The sequence below is a fragment of the Nelumbo lutea genome, chromosome 1 (assembly GCF_056320005.1).
Source record: "Nelumbo lutea isolate HS-2025 chromosome 1, American lotus-T2T, whole genome shotgun sequence".
Taxonomy (NCBI): domain Eukaryota; kingdom Viridiplantae; phylum Streptophyta; class Magnoliopsida; order Proteales; family Nelumbonaceae; genus Nelumbo; species Nelumbo lutea.
The window spans coordinates 30,371,794-30,396,826 of record NC_142684.1 but is presented as its reverse complement, the minus strand read 5'-3'; the positions used below and the strand labels follow the sequence as shown (position 1 = coordinate 30,396,826).

The window sequence follows — 25,033 nt, the reverse complement described above, 5'->3', positions numbered from 1 at the left end:
TGAGCTCATTTCAAAATTTTTGACCTTCAACACCTCACGGCTGAATTGGGGTTTCGGTTTCAGAAGGGGTCTTAGGGACTTGGAATGTGAATCTCTGATAACCCTTTTGGCCAAGCTGGACTCTGTTTTCCTAGACCAAATTATAGACGATACAAGGGTTTGGGCAATTTCTAATAATGGCATCTTCACTTGGGCTTCTTTTTTCAATAACCTAATTCGTCCTACCACCCTGGGTTAGAACCTCCTGCTAAAAGAGGTTTGGAGCATTAGAGCATGCCAATTCCACCAAAAATTCAGGCCCTTTGCTGGGAGATCTTTCTTGGGAAGATTAATGCCAATTCCCTTATGTTTATTGCTTTTGCAAAGCTAGTGAAGAAAATATCTTCTATTTGTTTATTCATTGTACCTTTGCACATTGTGTTTGGGAGCATTTCTGTTCTCTTTGGTTGCAGGTGGACTCCTCCCCAGGATGTGTTGGGTCTCTTTGATCCAATCCAAAGAAAAGAGGAAGGATTCTATGGAAAGCAATGAGAGCAGCACTAATTTGGACTATTTGAGAAGAAAGGAACAGGGAGATTTTCAATGACAAGTGTAGATCTGAGTCAGAAATCATAGAAACCATAAAGTTACAAGCTGCACATTGGGTAAAAACCTTGAAAATCTTCCATCTTTTATCCTTCAATGATATTTTGAGATCATGGAAGAATGTGGCAAACTTGGCCCAAGAGAAAGAAAGGGTTGTTATGGAATGGAGACCGCCAACACCTAATTATGTGAAAAAACTAAATTTTGATGGAAGTTTTTTGAGAAATTAAGGAAGGGCTGGTTTAGGGGGTGTATTTCGAGGTAAAGAGGGTGAGATACTAGCACTTTATCTGGGTCCTGTATTGCAAGGAGATTCATTGACAATAGAATTATTAGCTCTGCTTCAAGGGCTGAAACTTGCAAAGCAGTTTGGCTTTCAAAGGTTAGAGGTGGAAGGGGACTCTCAGGTGGTTATTCTTGGACAAAATTTCACAGCCAAACCCCTTGGATTTACAAGCAAAGGATTAAGGAAATTGAAAGGATAACAAGGGAACTGAGTGAAACTTTTAAATGGGTGAGAAGAACTACAAATGGCATGGCAGATTAGCTAAGCAAGGGGCAGATAGGCGGTACTTATTTCAGGCTAAATTGTAAGGCTGGTTTTTCGGGGATTGCAACTCTAGTTGTATTTGTTTACTCCTATGGGTGTGGGTAAAATTACCCACAAATTTGTAAGCTCAAGTTTCATATAATGCTTAATAAAATTTACCTTTGCTGATAAAAACACATCGGTTGAACTCATGTAAGGATCAAAATAAGAACAGAATTATTCATCAAAGGACCGATTTATAATATCTAAGGGGCCAAAATAAATAAAAGCCAACCTATTTGATAAAAACCATAAAGTATTATACCATACATGTAAGATACTGTACAATTACCAAAAAGCTATAAGATATTATATACCAAATATATAAGCTATTATACTACATTATATATACACAATTTCTGGACTGGCCCAGGCTGACCAGGCCTAAGGCTTGATTGGTCTAGGCCTGGCCCACATTATGTGTGGCTTGATGCAAGTCCTGGCTAGCTAGGCTTGGGAAAAATGTGGCTGCCCAAGCCCAGAAATTTGTAGGCTGGGTTGGGTGTACATGATCATCCTAAAGCCAAGCTTTCCCCCTCCATAGCTTATATTTGGTAAAAACCATAAAATATTGTACCATCTATGTATGATACTATACAATTACCAAAAGACTATAAGATATTATACCAAATTTATGAGTTATTATACTACATATTATATATACACAATTTCTGGGCTGGACCAGGCTGACCAGGCCTAAAACTTGCTTAGTCTGGGCCTGGCCCACATTATGTGTGGGTTGATGTAGGTTCTAGCTGTCTAGGCCTAGGAGAAATGTGGCTGCCCAATCCCAGGAATTCGTAGGATGGGCTGGGTGTAAATGATCATCCTTAAGCCAAGCTTTCCCCCTAATATGCACTCCATAGCACATGTTCTGTTCTAGTCCTACCTATTTTTAAAATCTTCTGTTTAGTTAATCATCTATGATTAGTGCAAAAATAATTAAGTATTATCTTTGAAGAAATGAATAGAAGGGAAAAAGGGGCCTAAAGACTCCACTCTGTATTTGCTAGTTACCTATTGGAATAGGACCCTTAACAGTTGGGTGGCTGGCCATATCTCTTGAGCCACTTTTGATGTGGCAAAAAATGGTGTGGTCTCAAAGGTAAATTTCTTTGGGCTGCATTTGGAAAAATATGTTTTTGTACTGAAAATAAAAGTGAATTTATTTTTTCTTACTTTTTTGAATTCAAAGTGGGAGCAAAATTTGCCACCCAAAAAATTGGAGCAAACTCTTGTGAGCTTTTGTAGACTCTCATCAAAGTTGCCGATCATCTTTTCGTTGGAATGGTTTAGGCCCTGTTTGATGATTATGTGGTTGTTAAAAGAAGTACTTGTTGCACAAGTACTTTTTAGAAGTACTTATTTTAACAACTACTTAAGGTTGTTTGGTAACCCACTTGCCAAATCACTTATTATGTTTTTAAGCACTTATTGGGGTGGGGATGTTTGGTAAGCTACTTTTCCCATAAGTGCTTATATTGACACAAATGACAATTTTAGCCCTCACTTCAATGAGAAGAATAACTTCACAAAATAGAAGAAAGTGGAAAAACGACAGGTCCGTTAGCCACTTTTCCTTACCGCCATTGTCGCTGGTGGAACTATAACTGGGTGCACCGCCACTTGGTTTGAATGAGAGGAGATGGAGGTATAACCCTTGTGTTGGGGTATTTTAGGTATTATAAGAAAATACTAGGGACTGGTTCATCCCATTTTATTGGAGAAGTACTTCAAAAAGTGCTAAAAAAGCCAACTTTGGGTCACTTTTTTAAGAAGTATTTCTTTTAAAAAGCACTTCTTCTCCACTTTTTTACTAAACACATAAAACCACTTAATAACCACTTAATGTGTGGTCCTAGCTGTTAAAAGGAGTACTTGTTAAAAGAAGTACTTCTTATAAGTGAAATTAAATAGGGGCTTAGAATCCAACATATGGATAGCCGAACCATGCTAGATGGTTGGGCAAAATTTCAAATTTCTAAACCCTTTTGGGAATCGATTTCTCAGTGAATTTGAAAACTGAATTTTCTAGATTGATCTTGCATTGAACCGGACCAGATTTGAAACCAAATTGAAACGAAATTATACCTGATACGGAAGCCACAAATTGCAGCTCCCAAATTGGAAGTTCATGCCCAATATCAGTCCCAAAATCGTCCTCCAATTGAAGATGTGCAGAGTATAGGGAAAACCGATTCAACAACTATGATTTCAGCAAATCTGCTATCCAATTAACTTGGATCGAGTGAGATAACTTAACTAATCACATGATCACTAAACTAATCTGCTATCCAAACCTAGTTTTGACCCAAATCACATGACAACTTAATTAATCATGTGATAACTTAACTAATCATATTAGTAATGGGCCTTAGGCCCATTTCTCATAAAGGCTTGCACCTCTATGTGTTGCATGGCTACTTTATGCCTGATATTGTATGATGTGGGACCCCACAAAGGTCTCACACAAGTCCATGAGGATCTAACCCCAATTTCTTAATTTTATCAGGTATGATGTTTGCTCAGGGAATTATGTTCTCTTTTGGAATATGTCGGGGTGGGAAATTCAGCCTTAAAATACCTTTTCCCTTCTCTTTACTCTATTTCCTTATTTAAGAATAAGGCTGTCTCTAATTTCCTTCCCTTCCCCCTTTTGCCTTTGTCGTTAAATTGGGATTTTGGCTTCCGTTGGGGCTTGAGGGATGCTGAACTTGGTGATGTTTCCCAACTTCTTTTGATTCTTGATAATGTTTGGTTGGATCTTTTATAGTCAGACAAGAGGATTTGGTCCCCCCACCCAAAATGCTCCTTTTCTTGTGCATCCATTTTGAAAGCCCTCTGTTTTTCCTCCCCTTAGTCGGTTTTTCCAATAAAGGAGCTTTGGGCTAAGCCTATTCCCCCCAAAGTTATCTTGTTTTGTTGGGAATTGTTTTATGGGAAAATCAGTACTATAGACTGCTTACAAAAAAAAAAAAGAAGCAGCCTTTTATGTGCTTGTCCCCTAGTTGGTGTATTCTTTGCAAAGCTAATGGTGAGGACTATTTCCACTTACTAATTTCTTGATCCTTTGTTGTTGCTATTTGGGATTGGACTTTTGCCTTATTTGTTTGATGGTGGAATTTACCCACTAATGTAAGTTTGCTTTTCGACCCGTTGGTCTTTGTATGGCCCACAAAAAGAGGGTGGATAATGTATCAGAGCAGCTGCACTTTGGACAATTTGGGAGGAAAGAAATGCAAGAAATTTTCAATAAAAGGAACGAAGCCTCCCGAATATCAAAGAGTGTATCTTAACAAGGGCAATTCATTGGTTGAGAACTTCGGAATTTTTCCATTTGTTCTCCTTTGATGACTTCAGAAGGAATTGGATGGAGGTGGCTAATATCTCCCTCAAGAAGTAATGGACTTCTATAGTGTGGACTCCGCTGTCGGAAGGTTGTGTAAAATTGAACTTTGAGTGTAGGTGGAACCTGCCATCTGATACTGTTGTTTAGTTCGTCTATTTTTGAATGGCACACAAAGAGAGGGAGAGTTAGGTGGAAGTGCATAAAAGCAACTTTGTTGTGGACAGTTTGGGAAGAAAGGAACACTAGAATCTTTTGTGAAAAAGAAAGGAGTTTCTTGGAAGTTAAAGAATGTATTTTGACAAGGGCAACTTAGTGACTAAAAACTCTAAAGATCTTTGATGCATACTCTTTTGATGACCTATGGAGAAGCTGGTTAGCAGTGGCTAATGCTTCTACCAGGAAGGACAAACATGGGGTTGAATGGATGTCACTAGGTAAGGAGTTTATCAAGCTAAACTTTGATGGAAGTTGTCGAGGAAATCCAGGACCTTCAGGCGTAGGAGTGCTGAGAAACAAAGATAGTAATATGATATCTTTGTACTCAGGTCCTGCAGGTGTGGGAGACTCTTTAAGGGCCGAATTACTGGCTGCTGTACAAGGAATCCAACTTGCAAATCAGCTAGGCATAGAGCATCTGATTATTGAAGGGGATTCCTAGGTGATAGTGGGTTGGCTGAAGGATCTAGACATTGTGATTTGGGGTTTTAGAAATCTTCTCAAAAAGGTTAAATGGTTAACAAGGAATATGACAATCAGAGTTCAGTGGGTAGGGAGATCAGCAAACTCATTGGCCGATTCACTTGCAAAACAAGGGGTTTCTTGGGATACTTTATTTTGGGCTTTAGTGTAATTTCTTTTGTACTTATAATTCTGTAATTAGCTTTAAAGGAAAGGTTGCATCTCGTGCCTTTCCACGGGTTGCATGTAACTCTTATTTGCTGGTTTAATAAAATTTCACTCATTTATCAAAAAAAAAAAACAATAATGTACTTTATTCATTTACAAATAAATGTTTATGTACATAGTCTGATTGGAGCTAAGGACATACACTATCTAACACTTTGAGCACCTTGATGGGTCTATCATTAGTTATCTATGCCATTCTAAAATGTTCTTTGCTTATAGGTGACCCAAACCATGCTCCTGAATTGGAAATATCTCCTTTTCTCTTCTACTTTAAATGCATTTTTCCCCCACCCTCTCATTTCTACATCAAAACCTTCAATCCCCGGGATTTTCTTTTGACTGATTATAGCCAATGATAATTTCTAATTATAGGGAACCATATTTTCTAGTAAGAGCACTGGACTTCGTTTCATGGGGTGCACAAAGTTTTGATGCCTTCTATCACTTTCTAAAGCCTTAAATCTGATTCTTTTAAGGTAAGCTCATGATTTTTGGTGCATTATTTTGAAGAAATTCTTGTGCACAACCCACTTTTTGATGTCTTGATTGAAAATTCCTTTTGGTTCTTACTTATAATAGTGAAGCTCATCTCATAGGATAATGATTTGTTTGAAAATAATGCATTGAAGAATTTAGTTTTGGTATGCATTGAAGAATTTAGTTTGGTATGCATTGAAGAATTTAGTTGGTTAATAAAAATGCATTTTGTTTATTCTAATCACATGACTAAGTTTGATAGGTTAAGAGAATTGCTAATGTGATGGCAGATTCATTGGCCAAAGAAGGGGTCCATAGGGAAATTACTTCTGGGCAAAATTGTAAAAACCAAATACATTAAATGGGTGGCTGGGTATCCATCCCCAGCTTTGGCTGTACTTGTGATCATTTAATCAATCTAACAAATTTACTCTTTACTGACAATTTGACAAAAAAAATCGCATGGCTAAGTTTATACATTAGGAAATGGAAATGATCTATTGATTGTTTCTATTTTTTTTTTTTTTGAGTTTTAATACTTTGTCATGTGTTTTAAGACTCCGCATTTTCTGTCAATGATCCAAATCCAATGGATTCATATGGGATTTTCTGGAACAATATGCATATGCATTACTCATAAAAGTAATAGATAAGATTGATTTCAAATTAAAAGTGGTTTGTAGTTGGGTTGAGCTTGGAGTTCATGGTGATTGGGAATTTTTTCTAGTATGAAAATCATACAGGTCATAGTGATATTGAGTTAGATATCATCTTTCTTAGAAATTGGATTTTCTTTTGTGAACAATTTTCTAGACACGCACGTTTTATAAAAATTGCTTCAAATTTCACATCATTCCATTGTAGTAAGTAGTATTTTTTTGTTGGTTTTCAGTATAATGGTGAATTTAGATTTAGCTTCAAAGTTGAGACTTGATATGCGTCCCCACTTAATGTGGTTGCCAATCTTTATTATGGGAGGGCCCTTAGAGCTTGGGTGGGCATTTTAATGTAATTAGATTTATAGAGGAATCAAATAACCCCCAATATACAATTACAACCAGTATGAAGAAGTTCAGTGACTTAGACTTCAAGCCATCTCTACTTGTACTAACTTCCAGGAAAACCCAACCTGCTCAAAGCTGGACCATTTTCTCTTTAATGCAGCATGGGAGAATCTTTGGAGGGGTTTGGTGACGAAAGCCTTACCTAGAGTCACCTCTGATCACTGCCCTATTATGTTAGGACAGAAATGGTTAGGTGGGCCTAGGCCTTTTAGACTTGAGAACATGTGGTTGACGCACCCAGATTTTGTAAAGAAGGTTGGGGAATGGTGGAATGAGGAATTGAGGGGTGTAAAATAGAAAGGAGTGTGGTTCCACAAAAAACTGAAAATGTTGAGGGCCAAAATAAAAGAGTGGAGCAGAGATCAGTTTGGGAAAATAGAGGAGCACAAGTCCAATTTACTTTTAGGCATTGAGTCTTTGAATGAGAAAGAAACCCAAAGAACAATGGATGAACAGGAGAGCGAGTCAAGATGGAAACTAAAAAAATAATTGGAAGAAGTGCTCTATAGAGAGGAAATTTCTTGGAGGCAAAAGTCAAGGCATAGATGGATCAAGGAAGGTGATGGGAATACCAAATATTTTCATGCTTTGGCCAATGGGAGACGGAGAAAGAATTCTGTAATCAAATTAGAAATTGATGGATAAATTTTCTCCTCTCAAGAAGAGATAGCAAGGAGTTTTGTGGACCACTTCAAGTCAAGGATGAGAGGACCTCTAAACATTCGAGAGAGGTTGGAAGGCTTAGAGTGGCCAAGGCTAGACGAGAGCATTTTAGGTTGGCTGGAAAGGAGCTTTGAGGAAGAAGAAATCAAACAAGCGGTGTTTCTATGGATAGATCAAACGCACCAGGACCAGATGGTTTCACAATGGCCTTTTACCAAGATTGTTGGAGAATAATTAAGGAGGATCTGGTTGAGGTTTTCAAGGAGTTTGAAGAAAGACATGTGAGTAGCCCTGGAATAAATGCCACTTTCTTAGCTCTGATTCCAAAAAAGATTGATGCTAAACACCCAAAAGACTACAGGCCCATTAGTTTGGTGATGAGCATCTATAAAATCTTGGAAAAGGTGCTATCCTTAAGGATCAAAGTGGTCTTACCATCTATCATTAGTCAATCTTAAGGAGCTTTCATACAAGTTAGGCAGATAACCGATCAAATCCTAATAGCAAATGAGTGTGTGGAGGATATGAGGAAATCAGGGGGGCCAGGCTTTGCTTGCAAGTTGGACCTTGAGAAGGCATATGATATGGCGGACTGGGGTTTCTTCTTGGAGATACTTAGGGCTTGTTGGTTTGGGGAGAGATGGTGCTATTGGATGATTGGTTGCCTCACTTCGGTTCATTACTCTGTGCTAGTGAATGGAGTGTTAAAAGATTTCTTTCCAGCCTACAAAGGGTTGAGACAAGGTGATCCTCTTTCTCCTTTTCTTTTTACTTCGATGGCAGATGTGCTGAGTAGATTGATATCAAAAGCAGATAGGGAGGGGATAATAGATGGTTGGAAGATCGGAAGGAACAATGTCTCTATAACTCATCTCCAGTTTGCAGATGATATTATCATTTTTTGTGAGGGAAGTGAGCCAAGAAGAGTGGGAAATCTTAAGGATATAATATTACGCTTTGAGAGAGTTTCCAATCTAAAGGTCAACTTTGAAAAAAGTTGTGTAGTAGGGGTCAATCTAGCTAACAATGAAGTTGAGTCTATTGTAAACTCTTTGGACTTCTCTATTTCTTCTTGGCCCTTGACTTATTTGGGTTTACCTTTGGGTGAGAATCCTAGGGAAAGCAGATATTGGTACCTAGTTGTTGAGAAATTTGAAAGAAAGTTGGCAGCTTGGAAAAAGAATTATATCATTATGGGAGGAAGGGTAACTTTGATTAAGGCTACACTTGCCAATTTACCTGTCTATTATCTCTCTGTGTTTAGGGTCCCCCATAGGGAGGCTAGGAAATTAGAAAAATTGATGAGAGATTTTCTTTGGAAACCAGGGGAGGAGAAAAAGGATCACTTAGTTAATTGGGAGACAGTTTGTCGGAGTAAAGAAGTAGGGGGTCTGGGATTAGGGAATTTGGTCCTAAAAAATGAAGCTTTATTGGGAAAGTGGCTATGGAGATGGCCTCTGAAAGAGAAAGTTTGTGGCACAAGGTTGTGCATAGTATTCATGGCTGTTCTGTTTCTGGTTGGGATGCTGGGGTATCTCATTGGGCTACCCAAACAACACTGTGGAAGGCAATACATGGTGTCCTCCCCAATTTCCTTCAATTTGTAAGGTATGGCGTTTGCTCTAGAAATTTGGTTCTTTTTTTGGGAAGACACTTGGGTGGGTAATCAACCTCCAAAAGACCTATTTCCTTCTCTGTATGCCCTTTTCCTTTATAAAAAGGAGGTTATCTTTGTCTTTCTTCCCCCTCCAGTTTTACCTTTATCCTTGAATTGGGACTTTGGTTTTCGTAAGGGCTTAAGGGAGGAGGAGCTTGCTTGTGTTATTGAACTTCTATCCATTCTACAGAGTGTTTGCTTAGACCCCTCTTCTCCTGATAAAATGGTGTGGACTCCTATCCCAAAAGGTTCTTTCACTTGTGCATCTTTCTTCAAATCCCTTTGTTTGAGTACTTCTTTTGAGCCTTTCCTAGTGAAAGAAGTTTGGACAAAGCCTATGCCCCCCAAAATTGCTGTTTTCTGCTGGGAAGTGTACCTTGGTAAGATTAATACTTTGAACTTACAAAAGAAAAAGCCTTTGTGTAGATGTTTCAGAGCAGCCACCCTATGAACAATTTGGGAAGAAAGAAATGCTAGAATTTTCCAAGATAAAGAGAGGTGCTTTATAGAAGTGAAGGAATGTATCTTAACCAGGTCTATCCATTGGCTGAAATCTTTCCATTCTACGGAGTGTTTGCTTGGACCCCTTTTCTCTTGATAAAAGGGTGTGGACTCCTATCCCAAAAGGTTCTTTCACTTGTGCATCTTTCTTCAAATCTTTGAGTACTTCTTTTGAGCCTTTCCTAGTGAAAGAAGTTTGGACAAAGCCTGTGCCCCCCAAAATTGCTGTTTTTTGCTGGGTAGTGTACTTTGGTAAGATTAATACTTTGAAGAACTTACAAAAGAAAACGCCTTTCATTTGTTTATCCCCAAACTGGTGTTTACTGTGCAATTCTCATAGTGAGGACTGTCACCACTTACTGGTTTCTGGTTTCTTTGCTGCAGCTCTTTGGGACTGGATGTTTGTTTTATTTAGATGTAGGTGGAATCAACCAGTAGAGGTAAAATCATTATTCTCACCAACTACCTTTGTTTACCTAACAAAAAGAGGGAGGAGTATGTGGAGATGTTTCAGAGCAGCCTCCCTATGGACAATTTGGGAAGAAAGAAACACTAGAATTTTCCAAGATAAAGAGAGGTCCTTTACAAAAGTGAAGGAATGTATCTTAACCAGGGCTATCCATTGGCTGAAATCCTTGGATTCTTTCAGCTCTTTTTCATTTTATGACATCTGTAGGAATTGGGCCACAGTTGCACACACTTTGGTTAGAAAAACCAGAGCCACTACAGTTTGGGTAACTCCCCCAAAAGGATTTTTTTAACTGAATTTTGACGGAAGCAGCTAGGGTAACCTAGGGCCATCTGGCATTGGAGGAGTATTGAAGAATGAGAATGGCAATATCATATCCTTATTTTCAGGCCCGATAGGGATAGGGGACTCTACAAGAGCTGAGATATTGGCTGCAGTACGGGGAATTCAGATTGCTAATCAACTAGGAGTGGAGAACCTATTGATTGAAGGGGATTCTAAGGTGATTGTGGGCTGGCTGTCAAATCCAGACTCAGTTGTTTGGAGTTATAGGGTTCTCATAAAAAAAGTTAAATGTTTAACAAGGCACATAACATGTAGATATCAGTGGGTGGTTAGGGATGCAAATGCCTTGGCTGATCATCTTTCTAAACAGGGGTCTACTAGGGACCATTTATTCTGGGCAGCATTGTAATTTTGTTACTGATTTCTTGTAATGTTTAGGGGAGGCTGCATCTCGTGCCTCTCCAAGGGATTCTTGTAAAATCTTATTTCTCGTCTAATGAAATCAATTTCAATTATCAAAAACAAAGTGGCAGAAATATTTTTTATTATTGAATTAAAGCAATAATGTTTTTGATATGCATTTCCTATTTGTAAATATTTCTGTATCATTGTTTAGAATATCTTTATAATTTCAACTAACCTAAGGTGAGGCCCTAGAATTTGTCTTAATCAAATGATAGGTTATGGGGCCAATAGCTCAATGTTTCAGACCAATAAATTGTTTAAGGAAAATTCATGAAGGATATCACTCTTTCTAAGTTTTGATAGAAAAATAAAAGAAAAAAGAGTGAGGTGATGAAAAAAGTGATACCACCCAATTCATAAAGGATATCACCCAATTTATAAAGTTTTGATAAAATAAAGGATATCACCCAATTCATAAAGGATATCACCCAATTCATAAAGTTTTGATAAAATAAAGGATATCACTCTTTCTAAGCTTTGGATTTGGGTGAGGTGATGAAAAAAGAGTTAGCACCCAACTCCAAAGGAAGAAATACATCCTGAAACACTACAAGTTAATCCGGCATCTGCATTTTGGAATTACAATTCTAGGGTTGCTCACAAGCCCTGCAAGTGTCTCTTTGTACATCAGAAAGTTCTGGATGTACAAGAATTTAATCTAAAAATCGTTTTCCCAATTTACACAGCTCTTCTAGGTTCATCTGAGGATAATTGAAGATTTCATTATTTCTTTCCTTCCAATGCACCAAACTGCAGTAAAAGGAATACAACTCCAACTCATTGGATTCTTGGCCAAGTCGCAAATGGCTAATTTGAATTTATAGGCTGCCATCCACTTCTTCTAAATAAGTGAAAGTTGAAACAAAGAACAATCAAACAAAAGGACTTTAGTATAGCTTTATGTATTGAAATGATATCTTGAATCTTCTTCATTTCATTGCTGTATCTTAAATAGCAAATGCTTGGAAATTGGAATGCTCTCCTTTTCAGCTAATCTAATGTGCCTCACACAATTTATTGCAGTAGAAAATAACAAAATAAAAAAAAAGGTTTAAGAAGAAAAGAGATAGAAGAAGGATTCTCGAGAGTAGAAGGAGAAGATGAGAGAATAAAAAGAGATACAATGTCTAATATGCCCATACTATACTAATGGGCCTTGGGCCTGATAACAGCAACTAATAATTTTTTTTTGAGAAAGGGTAAAGTATCATTGGCAATGTGCCAACCAGTGGGTTGGTAAGGTCTTCCTGCTGGTTGTAGCAGAGACTTGGGATCCACACAAAAGTTTTGGACATACTGTCTCTTGATTGCTCAACATTCTGCTCCTTGCAGCATATGCACATGGACATTACCGTGTTGTAAAATATGATCAACCAAACTTTCATGGTATGGTGCTAGAAATTGGAATACTTCACTGGGTCCTTCTAAAAAGATATGAACATAGATGATATTTGATGTCATGAAAACACCATATTGTGATTTTGGTGGTGAATTCTTATGTTGAAGAAATTATGTGGCTTATATGTACTACTATTGCTTATTTAAACCATTGTGATTTTGTTGGACCATTTTTTTCTTTTGCCATGTGGCCTCAGTCTTTCGGGAAGTCTTATGCTCCTCTATAGACTGCTTTGAAAAGAGATGAACCAAAAAGGTCTGCAAAAAGTCTTTGATGCGTTTGTGCACCTGTGGAAGACTTAAATGAGTTTACCAGAGGAATTCTGTTTGAGGTGCCGAACCGTAGATATTGTATAATGAAAGCTTTAAGGCCCTTTTTCAATCTTCATAGTTCGTATTTTTTGATTACTTATCCAAAAGCAAGCAGGAAAAGCAAGTGAGAAAGAAAGAATGAATGAAAAGGAGTGGTTTTGAATGATTTAATGATTTTTTTATCTTTTCTCTCACTTTATTCTACTCCAAGCCAAAATGAATTAAGCAGGAGTTAGCCAATATTATTTGTAATTCTACCCTGGTGCTAACTTTATAATTTCATTAGCATCTTCACTCTAATGGTAGTTATATCTAACAGTTGTGAAAAATCTTTATTTTTTCCATTCTGTTGTTTCCCCTGAGTGATTAGCTATCTTTTCTTTGACTTTTACACCTGTTGTTTCAAGGATTCATACTAAAGATGTTTATTGTTGAACCATGAAGGCATGGCAAGAAGTAGAGACAGAACTGAGGATTTTAAGGACACTGTTCGCTCTATAGCTCTTTCTCTAGGATATAATGAGGTTTGTTACTACTGTGAAAACCATATTTTTTTGGGTGTGTTTCTGTGGTTGGAACAAATTACAACTTTAAGGGATTGAAATTTATCAGTTATACTGTAATGAAAGTAACTTTTAATGGATCTTGAACAACAACAATATTAAAATTTACACTTGGTTATTCTGAATTTATTTATTTTAGATCTATGCACATGGCATTTTCTTTATTTTTTTCAATATTATGCAGATGATACTGTAGAGAAGATGAGCCGAATGGCCCATAGGCTATTTATCCTTTTTATCTTTTATGTTCTTTGCTGTAATGGGCCTTAATCTGGGCTTTATTCTTTCTTATGTTATGTCTTTTTAATTTTCTGCCCAACTAGGGGCTTCTCTGTAAATTACTAAAGTTTAACTTAATGAAATAGAATTAAGGGAGTAAGAGAAGGGATTATGTTAAAAAAATAAGAGAAGGGATTATGTTAAAAAAATCTCTCTCTTTGAACCCAAGTTGCCACCACCTTCTTCTCTTGAACTCTGATTTCTGCTACCTTCTTTTGAATTTTTGCAACTTTCTAAACAGTCATTTCTTCTCAAAAGTCTGTTTTTTTTTTCTGATACATATTTAGAGATATACTTGCTCTTATTTTGTAGAATAAAGAGAGTATTAGAATAGATACAAGGAAATTAGATGGCCTGAAGACTGCCACTCATCACATAAACTGAGCCACAAAAAATAGGAAAGAGCTACCTTAATCTGGTAGGTAAGGGCCCTGGTGAGAAGTGCTCACCACAGGGGCTTCTTTGAGGGAGCCTTGTCCTCCTGAACAAAAAGAGAGAAGAGAGGAATTTGAGGGAATCTGAACTATCCAATTATTATTCAAGACTGCCTTACATAGGCTGTTGCAACCAGATGTGAAGGGGACATGATATCATAATTAACTTGGTTCACATGGCCTACGGATGTAAACATATTTGATGGGTGGTTTAAAACCTTGGGCATCATCCAGTCCTGGCTGGTGTATAGTGGAGTAAGAGAGTATTAGAATAGATACAAGGAAATTAGATGGCCTGAAGGCTGTCACTCATCACATAAACTGAGCCACAAAAAATAGGAAAGAGCTACCTTAATCTGGTAGGGAAGGGCCCTGGTGAGAACTGCTCACCACAGGGGCTTCTTTGAGGGAGCCTTGTCTTCCTGAACAAAAAGAGAGAGAAGAGAGAATTTTGAGGGAATCCGAACTATACAATTATTATTTAAGACTGCCTTACATAGGCTGTTGCAACCAGATGTGAAGGGGACATGATATCATAATTAACTTGATCCACATGGCCTACAAATGTAAACATATTTGATGGGTGGTTTAAAGCCTTGGGCATCATCCAGTCCTGGCTGGTGTATAGTGGAGTAAGCAAGGTGGTGAGTGTTTTCCCATGTAGTTTCCTCCCATGGTAAGTGGGTCGTTTATACTAGTACCTCCTCAACCAATATGTTTCCTGCACATACCCAGTGCTGATCAATGAGTGCCTTGGGCTCAACAATGGGCTGGCCTTCTTCAGTAAATTCAGGCTGGGTTTGACTGACAGTAGCTATGGGTTGGAAGGCCTTCTTCAGAAGTGAAATGTGAAAGACAGGGCGCAGGAAGTATCTGGTAGCTGTAGTCGATAGGCTACTGCCCCTATACTCTTAGTAATGCAAAATGGGCCAAAATTGGAATTTATGAAATTTTGTATTTTTTATTTGTTTGGACAGTAGGGGTATTTTTGTCGTTTTGCAATTTTCTGGGCTCCAATGATAGGGTTTAATTTGTCTAGTCTTAGTTTGTTTGTGTTTAAAATTTCAGAGTCATTGCATAAGTAGGATTAGAGTTAGAGTCTTCTTTGAATTGAAGTAGGATATGACAACTTAGTTTGAGTTCTACTAGGATTAGAGTCTAATGGTTTTGACTCCTTTGACAATTATGAGTAACAGTTTGATTCCTAGGATTATTGCGAGTTTAGAGTCTATAAATATGTATTGATGTTTTACACAAAAGCAATGAAGTTTATTGAATTCTCTTCAGCTTATGCTAGCTATGGTGAGTGGTTCAGGTATTTTCTCTCTTATTCCTTCAAGAAGCCATTACAGCCATCAACAGCCATAAAATTCTGATCAAGAAGCCATTAACATTCTCCAAGGACTAGAACTGAGCTGGTCCTACATCACCCTTTTTGCTATGGATGATTGGGGATAGGGTTGGAGTTTCAGGTAAACCCAGTCGCCAACCTGGAACTCCAAGTGTAGGTGATGCTTGTCATAATTGGCCTTCATCAGTTGTTGAGCTGGTGAAAGGTAAGCCTTTAATGATTGTAGAATCTCATCACGTTGATAAGCTGTTCATCCACTTTAGTCACCACCGTGGATCCCTACTCATGGGGTGGGATGGATGGAGTGTTCCACCCATATAAAGCCTGAAATGGAGTCGTCCTTATGGAAACTTGATAGGTAGAGTTATACTATAGCTCGACCCAAGGTAGTGAATGGGGCCAACGTATCAGTTTATCTCTTGCAAAACATCATGATATCTCTCCAAGCAATGGTTAATAAACTACGTTTGGTCATCAGTTTGGGGGTGATAGGCTGGTGGAATGTAAGAACTTGCTGCCTCTGGCCTTGAAGTATTCAGTCCAAAAGTCACTCGTAAAGATGGAGTCCCGGTTTGAGAGGATGGACTGGGAGTGCCATGTGTTGAGTGGGCCGACTTGTGTTTAGTTTATTTTCTTTTAAATTAAGATGTTGTTGGGCCTTGGGCCCATTAGTTTTTATTTTTTAAAGAGCTGTAATTACTTAGTTTGAGTTGTCGCCCTACTAAGGGCATCCTTGTAATATCTCATACTTAAGTTAATTATAAATAGAATGAGGGGCTGGCGGCTAGGGTTATGTTAATCTATCCTAGTCGACCTTCTTCTCTTTTCTCCCCTTTCCTCTCTTGCTGAAATCCCCAACTTTCTACTCTTCCTTTCACAAGAAGCTTGGCTGAAATCAGCACATAAGGTTTTCTACTTGGTATCAGAGCAGGTTGAAGGTTCTTGAAGAGATTTATTCCTGCAGCCCTAGATCGGCTGACTGCATGGAGTTTTAAGAGGCTGATCGAAGCTTTCAGGTAAGCCCAGTTTTTGGATTTTCTTGATGGATCTGTATGCCCTGTAGCTGGTCTAGGGTTTCTCATCAGAATCAGGAAAAACTAGAGAAAGGGGAAGAGTCCTGATTTTGTTGGACTCTTCAATTTTGACCTAGGTAGTGGCGCCCTATTTTTCTAGGGTTCCTCTAGGTTTTTTGTAAGGGGCGATTCAAGTTCCATGTGGTTTGGAGGCCTCTAGAGAGGGTGGTTGCTTCTTCTCTCTCTTCTCCCCATCCCACCGAAAAGGAATCTTTTGTGGGAAGAAAGTCCAGGACACCAAAGGAGTGTCGTTGGTTCCAGAAGGTATTCTGTTTATTCTTGTTGCATTTTTTAGCTGTTTTCTAGACCTCTTTGAGACACATGGAGGGACACAGAGTTGAATATAAGCCCGGGAATGAAATGGGACTAGTGTGAGGAGGTGCTGGAGACCCCTTCGGAGCTGGAACCATTACTACAGTTAGGTTGGATGGTACATATTACTTAGAATGGTCCCAATCTGCAAAGATGGCCATTGGGGCTCATGGAAAATTAGGGTATATTACTGGTGAAGAGGTAAAACCCGAAATTGGAAATTCCCGGTGGGTGCAAGAAAATTATATGGTAATGACATGGTTGTGTAATTCTATGTTGCCACATATAAGTAAAAACTTTTTATGGGCAAACACTGCTAAGGAGATATGGGATGGGGTTGCAGAGACCTATTCACAGAAGGAGAATGTTGCTAGGGCTTATCAACTGAGAAATCAAATTATTGCTACTAGGCAGGGAGATAGATCTGTTGCAGCTTATTTTTCAGTCCTTAAGACCCTATGGCAGGAGATTGACCATCTAGAGACTTTTGCTTGGGAAACCACCAAGGATGCAGCTACCTATCAAAAACACTTAGAGAAGTATAGGGTGTTCGAATTCCTTGCTGGCCTTAACCTTGAGTATGACATTGCACGACAACATCTTCTTTCTAGGGGCAGTGTCACTCTCTCCCAAGCATATGCATTCGTCTCAGGAGAGGAGTGCAGGAGGGATGTAATGATGAAGAATCTCATGTCTGATCAGTCTGCTATGGTAAGTGCTGTGAAACCTAAACAGAATGGCAATGAGAAAAAGAAGGAAGACAAAAGGGACTTAGTCTGTGACTACTGTAAGAAACCAAAGCATACAAGAGATACTTGCTGGAAGCTTCACCTACATCTTGTGCCGACCAGATTGAAGAATAAGAGAGGAAATGCACATATGGCAGTTACTGGTGACACTCCGGCCCCCCTACTACAGCTGCCTTGGAGTCTGTTGCAGTTGCTGCAGTAAGGGCCGAGCTTGAGAGGTTTGGGTTACTTCTGAATCAGAGGGATACATCTAGTTCCAATTCAGCCGCAACCGGACAACAAGGTACAGGTAGCACAGGTGGAACTCACTCTACCTCCCTTGCCCACACAGGTAGTCCACATGTCACTACAAACTATGTTTCTGCTTTAGGTAAGGAGAGATCTCCTTGGATTATAGACTCTGGAGCCTGAGAGTCTCACCTCCCTTTCATCCAACTCATCACTACCTGAGAGACACCCTCTGGGCCTCCATCTACTCTAGGATAAAGCCAAGAGGAGAAAATATTATTGTTGTTCTTCAAGTTAATTTTTGCTTTCATCTTTTCCTTCTCAGGATCTTGGTAATGTGGTCTGAAAGATTTTGTCCTATATCAAACAGAGTGAACTTACAATCTTGAATCATAAAATGTCTTTGTTCTCTCATACAGCCTGCCATGGCATGTATGTCATTGTGAAACACAGACATGTGGGTTTGGAAGCTGGGCCCAAGTAAATTCAATATTTTGAGATATTACTAACAAAAATTGCATTTTATTAAATTAATAAATAGCACTACGTGCACTATTTATTTGTTATCCTTTTTACACATATTAACTTTTTAAATATGATTTTTCTAACCAATGATGGAGACACTTGATTTCCTATTTTGAACTACTTGGGAATTTTCCAGAATAATTGTCAGATTGAACTACTTGTGAAGTGGTGATACAAACAGTGTATAAATGTTTATTGGTTGTCTTCTTTTCTTTTCCCCTAAATTGCTTACAGTAATTTTCCTATAAATATATTTGGGATAAATAAGAGTCTATTAGAAGGTTCTTGTTTAAGCTACAATTTTTTTTGTTTGCAGGAGTCATGTACTTTTTTAGTCTTGATTTCCTATTTTGAACTACTTGGGAACTTTCCAGAATAATTATCAGATTGAACTACTTGTGAAGTGGTGATACAAACAGTGTAAAAATGTTTATTGGTTTTCTTCTTTTACCCTAAAATGCTTACAGTAGTTTTCCTATAAATATATTTGGGATAAATAAGAGTCTATTAGAAAGTTCTTGTTTAAGCTACATTTTATTTTCTGTTTTGATTTTAATTATTTACTTATTTCTTATCCAAGAGGAGTTACTAAACCAGTGTTGCCTAATTGTGGATTTGACTTTTGACAGTCCAAAACGGCAGCTATATTAGCATCCTTCATTATGCATAAACCTCGCCAAAGATCAACTTTTACCAAAGTTGCACTTAGAACGGTATGTGCATGGTTTAAAACTATCATCTCAACTTGTTTTACATTTCATTGATATTAACTTTACTTTTATAGTTGATGTGTCATACTGGAAATCATAGTTTTCAAGGCACCAAGGCGAGGCTAGGTGACAGGGGGGCACCTTGTCACCTAGTCACCTAGGTGGGCACCTAGGTGATGGGTTTTTTTATGTAGAAAACATAGATCCTAGGGTAGTTCCCTAGGTACCATAACCATATTTCCTTAAGAATTATTCATAATTTTCATAAGAAAAGTAAAGAGTTCATGTGAAAGTATAGAAAATCAACATATTCATGAGAAGAAAAAGAAGGAAAAGAAAATTCAAAAAATATAGGGGCTGAACCCTTATTTTTGTTATAGGAAAAAAAGAAGAAAATGTGTTGATTAGAAAACGTAGTAGTACTACTGGTTCAGTTTTAAGTTGAACCAGTACAGCATTTAGCAATGTGTTGATTAGACAATATTTTAAGTTCTTCCTTACTGGTTCAGGTTTTAAAGTCTTTGGGGGTTCAATACAGCATTTAGCAATGTTTATATTGATTAAACCCTAACAAATAAGAAAATAATAAAAATAAATTAGTATATAAACACACAAAATGAATATTTTAGTTTAATAGTGCCTATTTTATAATTATAATGTCAAAAAATAAAGAATAAAATATTATTTTATAATACATAGTACAAAACTGTTTGGCGATTAGGCGATTAGGCAAGGTGAGCCTCAAAGGGTGCCTTGTTGCCTTGACAACTATGCTGGAAATCCTGGTTCAGCTTGCCATTTAAAAAGGTCCATTGTTATTTCTTTTTTAAGAAGGTAAAGTAATTTTATTGCCATCTAGGATAAATTAGCAACAACGAACAATCGGTAGGGGATCCAAGCACACAGTGACAGTATTCCCCCAACTATCAAAACACTCAAACAAAGCCGATTACAAAAAAAACGTGAAAAGAGACCCTTTACCCCCTAAAGAGTTAAGAGACTGATTTTTAAAAATTCCCATGCAGATGAATTCTGTAAATTCTTGTCAACCAAGACCCAGGACCCTACCCTCCCCACCACCTTTTTAACCAGCTCATAATATCGCTTCTGGAATACTAGATCACACAACTCTTCCTTTATTAGATAAATCATTCACCAACCAAGCACCAAGTCAATCTTTATGGAGCGAGGTTGAGTGAGACTAGCTCAGCTTTATGGCTGAGAGGAAATGAATCCAGACTTTGTGTGTAATAGTATGATGAACAAAAATGTAATCTGTTGTCTCCTCTACAGTACACAGGCTGTACCTTGGGGGTCTGATTTTACCCTTCGATTAATTTATGTTAACAGTTAATGGAACTCATGGTAGAAGTCTGTGTAATACTAACTTTGTTTTGATATGTTAGCTCGAAAGCATCAAAACTCTGGAACAGTTCATCCTGAAGCACCGGAAGGATTATGTGGATCCACATCGCACCACTGAACAAGAAAGGGACAGTATTGAGCATGAAGTATGTTAATATAGTACCTATTCTTATCATTTGTATTGGAGCATATCTATATTGAAATTTCCATACAAATGCTGGTTTAATTTGTCTTTTACTAATAATTACATGGCTGCTTATTTTCAAGACAAGGTTACATATATATATATTTTTTCTTATAAGCACTACATATTTGTTTCTAATATGTTCATTTTCTGTAGGTTAGTGTCTTCATAAAAACTTGCAAAGAACAGATAGATATTCTCAAAAATAGGATACATGATGAAGATACAAGTGGGAAGTCAAAGGCATGGCTTACCATGCGGAGTGATAATTCTCATGTTGATATTGTAGCCCACAAACATGGTGTGGTATGGTTATGGCCTCTCTTGAATGTGCTCTTTTGGCATCCTTTAATTTGTGAATGTTCCATTTATAGAATCTAGTACTATCTTGATTCATTTGGTCGACTTGTTTTCCTTCACTTGAAAATGCCTTAGTGGATAATATGCATTAGGAAGTAGTAGCATTGCAGTGCAATGATATATGATCTTCAACATTGTTATTGGTATTCTTCTTTTTCATTCTTTTATGGAAAACTTTTTTTTTTTTCAAATTTGTGCATTTAATTAGAATTTTATTAAGTGAAGAAGAAACTGGTAATGTGGAAAAGTGTACTTTGCAGTGTATGACATCTGTATGCCCTTTACAAAATGTATAACCATATAAGCTCATTTTTTTCTGTGATTTTATTAAATTAGTTAAAAATGTAATAAAAGGAAGAAGAATAGATTGCCAAAAGACAATGGCACATAAACCTTCCTTCTTTGATTAGTTTCATCAATCTTCCCTTCCAGTTGATCCATGGTAATAGGTGCCTATTTTATTTTATTCCCCTATATTTGATACCATGTAAACCTGTAGAAAATAAAATAATAATTATGGAGGGAAAAAATCTGTCATGGAAATAAAAGAGAGAGATGAGGATTCTGTCATGGCTCTATGTCGTTCATGGGTCCCACTGCAACAGTTGGATGCATGAAGTAGTTTCTGTGTGATGCAGTTGTATTAGATCCACTTTGCACCTTTAGCTGTCAAGTTTTGCAAATTCACCACTTCTGGAAATTTGGAAGAATAAAAATATGCCTTTGAGCTATCCTTAGTTGATAATCTTAGTCATCATTAAGATGCCTTTGAGGTTCTTTATTAGTTTATTTTCTTTTTTTGAGTATATTAACTGGGGATATATTTGCTTGCTAGTTGCTATCTAAGGAGCACACTTCTTTAAGAAATTCTAGTCAGTTTTAAGAGTTCAAAGATGTAGGATCTCATTTTAGATATGCATCCTGAACTTTTGAAGGAGGCAAATGAAATATAGATTGATGAGCAATATTTTCTTTGTTGTTTGGTGCAGACTCTAAACATTCTTTGATGCCAACTTTCTAACTCCCTCAAGCTATTAGGTTCTAACTCCTTGGTTGTCCAATTTCCCTCCCCCTCCCCCCTTTTATTTCTGTGGATCTGTTTTGTTTATCGTTTGTCATTATCTGAACACATCAAATCTACAGTTCAGTATCATGAGCACAGTTGTCAAATTTGGATCAGTTGTACAAATCACAGCCCTTGTCAATTCTTTCTTTTTTCTGCTTCCTCTGTTTTTGCTTGTATTTTGGGCTGTTGTTGCTGAAGTAGTTGTAATTGTTCATTGCTTTGAGACTTTTTCTTGTATCTCTTGTTTGTTTCTCTCTTTAATGAAAGTTTCTGTTGATTGTAAAAAAATGTGAATCATTCTTAAAATCAGGATGCTCAATGATCACTGGTTTAACCAGTAATTTATTTGTTTACCCCATGAAAGTTGTCTGAAAGTTGGGACACAGAAAACCCCCTGGCTCACATGTTTACCAACTTGAATGTACTATGTGATTTGAGTCTGATAACACTGCGATTCTTGTCCTACTTCATTGTTCTTGTCAATTATTTCTGGTCCTGGGTGGTGGCCATTTATTATTTATTAAATGGAGAAAGTTCTTTCTTGGGGTACCCATTCTTGTTCACTTTGGATTAAGGGGTACTTGGCTGCTTGTCATATGGTTATTGAAGCAGTAGCCTTAGATGATGGTGGTGGTAGTGTTGGTGAATAATCTATACATCACAGCTTGTTTTCCTTTAATACATTCACTTTTTAATGAAAAAGGAATGAGGATGCTTGATTTGTAACCTTATGTACCTTGGACGAGGTCTTTCTGTGGGGAAAAAAAAAAGAAAAAGAAAAGAAACATCAGCTTGCACTTGAAAATTACACTGATAAATTTTATTGTCAGTTTCAAGGAAAGCATTTTTGAGTACCTTTTCCTAGTTCCTTTGCTGAGTTTTCATTCCACCTTTTCTCTTGACAGTTAATTTGGTAAACTTCAGGTTTTGATTTTAAGTGAGAAACTTCATTCAGTCACGTCTCAGTTTGACCAACTAAGGGCCATACGCTTCCAGGATGCTGTTAATAAAGCAATGCCAAGACGAAAAATGCACCATGTTACCAATTCAAATTCACCAATTATCACTAAATCTAATCAGTCAGAAGTCAAGGAGCCAGATGAGCTCCCATCTGAACATCTAAGAGTTCAGCAGCAATTCTTGGATGATGAAACACGTGCTTTTCAGGTAATTGTTGTATTTGTCTTCTGAGGGTTAAAGTTTTCTTTATAGTCATTTTTGGTTATTCCTTTTATGTAAATTGTTGCTCTACTTTTGCAGGTGGAGTTGACAAATCTTTTAGATACTGTTCAAGAAACTGAAACTAAAATGGTGGAGATGTCCGCATTGAATCATCTGATGGCCACACATGTTCTTCAACAGACTCAACAGATAGAGCTTCTGTATGAACAGGTCAGTAACTGTTTGCTTGTTTATAGGGTTAACTTATTTGCCTTCATTTTCTGCCATAAATTTGCTGTTTTTCATTGGGGAAAATCAAAATATACTATCAAATGGTTAAAGACTATCTTGTATGTAAAACCATTAGTTCTATAAAACAAGCCAAGTTAAAGAAACACTCCATTCAAGGCACTGAAAGAGCTCCAAACTCAAATCTGAATTTTCTGTGAATTTTCTTTTGGAAAAATCATTACAAATCACAGAAGTTTGAATGGTTGAGAAACCTATACCAAAAAGTCCCAAAATTCAGGGAGATTTGAACCATACCAGTTTCAAGGATGGTTGCCACCATTTATACTAACTGCTGACATCATCTGGCGATGGTCTGATGTCAGTAGGTTGGCTCTAGGAGTAGAAGTCTACCCTGAATCCAGATGTTGCTCTGATACCAAGTTGACTAATGTAAAGCCAAAAGAAAAAGAGAAGGGGGAAGTGAAGAAGAAGAAGAGAGTTCGAATGATGTGTCTCAGTTATTGTTCACACCAAAGACAAATCTTTTATGTTTTGCTGAAAAGTACAAGTTTGCGCTTACTTGGGCGCCCAAATACAAAAGAAGGAAAAACCCAAAAAGCCCTTACAACATTTGCATATTCTCAACAATTCCAAAGATATGGCCTTAGATGTATGAGAGAAGAAGATTGGGAGTGGTGTTTGACCTTATTTCATCAGAGCCACTGTAAATCTCCTTTGAGGATGAAGGTTTTGGGGGCACTCTTGTTGTACCTCCACCTTCTCACTTCTCAGAACACTGATGCTCTAAGTACTAGTGTGCTCTCTACTTTTGATGTTCCTGCTTCTGTTACTGACCTTGACCTCCCTATGGCTCTAGAGAAGGAAAATAAACATATATCATCTTCTTCTACTGCTCATAGTGTATCCTCTTATATGTTTTATGATCGGTTATCTCTTGGATATGTCTCTTTTTTGGCCTCCATTTCATTTGTTCATATTCCCATGTCTATAACTGAGGCTTTGATAATACCTAAGTGAAGAGAAGCTATGCAAGCTGAGATGGATGCTCTAGTGAAGAATGAGATGTGGGATGTGCTGAATTACCTAGAGGAAAGGCTCCTATTGGTTGTAAGTAGGTGTTCACAATGAAGTACAAGTTAGATGGAAGTATTGAAAGATATAAGGCCAAGTTGGTAGCAAAGGGTTACACACAAACTTATGGGGTTGATTATGAAGAAACTTTTTCACTAGTTGCAAAGATGCCATCTATATGTGTTTTACTATCATTTTCTGTTTATTTTTATTGGCTATTATGGTAGTTTGATGTCAAATATGCCTTTTTGAATGGTGATCTAAATGAGATGTATATGATGTTACCACTGAGGTTTTACTCTGAGAAACAAGGTGTTAGGGTTTGCAGATTCAGAGGCATTGTATCACATGAAAGTCACCTTATGCATGATTTGACAGCTTTAGAAAGGCATTACAAGGAATTGGTTTTGAGCAATCCCTGTCAAATCATACTCTGTTCATGAAGAAGAATGGAGAGCTGGTTATTGTATAATGTATACATTGATTATATTTTGGTAACAAGTAGTGATATAGGTGGATTGCATAGCTCAAGTAGTTCTTAGCCTCAAAATTTAAAATCAATGATTTGAGGGAACTGTGGTACTTTCTTACAATTGAGGTAGCTAGATCTAAACACAACATCTATATCTT

At 37.5% G+C, this 25,033-nt stretch overlaps 1 protein-coding gene across 6 annotated transcripts in view; it reads left to right on the top strand.

Moving 5' to 3' along the window:
- The window catches only part of LOC148874137 (syntaxin-81-like), a 46,708-nt gene that overhangs the window by 3,338 nt on the left and 18,337 nt on the right, over positions 1-25,033 (top strand). For 2 of the 6 annotated variants that reach the window (XM_088965890.1, XM_088965889.1), the window contains 7 exons: positions 5,802-5,905; positions 13,165-13,244; positions 18,864-18,947; positions 20,351-20,455; positions 20,650-20,799; positions 22,844-23,086; positions 23,180-23,311. In XM_088965890.1, coding sequence (XP_088822016.1) covers positions 13,167-13,244; positions 18,864-18,947; positions 20,351-20,455; positions 20,650-20,799; positions 22,844-23,086; positions 23,180-23,311 — 792 coding nt within the window. In that variant the 5' untranslated portion in view covers positions 5,802-5,905; positions 13,165-13,166. The remainder of the gene's footprint in view (positions 1-5,801; positions 5,906-13,164; positions 13,245-18,863; positions 18,948-20,350; positions 20,456-20,649; positions 20,800-22,843; positions 23,087-23,179; positions 23,312-25,033) is intronic. The other 4 variants (XM_088965892.1, XM_088965891.1, XM_088965893.1 and 1 more) reach the window with 3 other exon arrangements.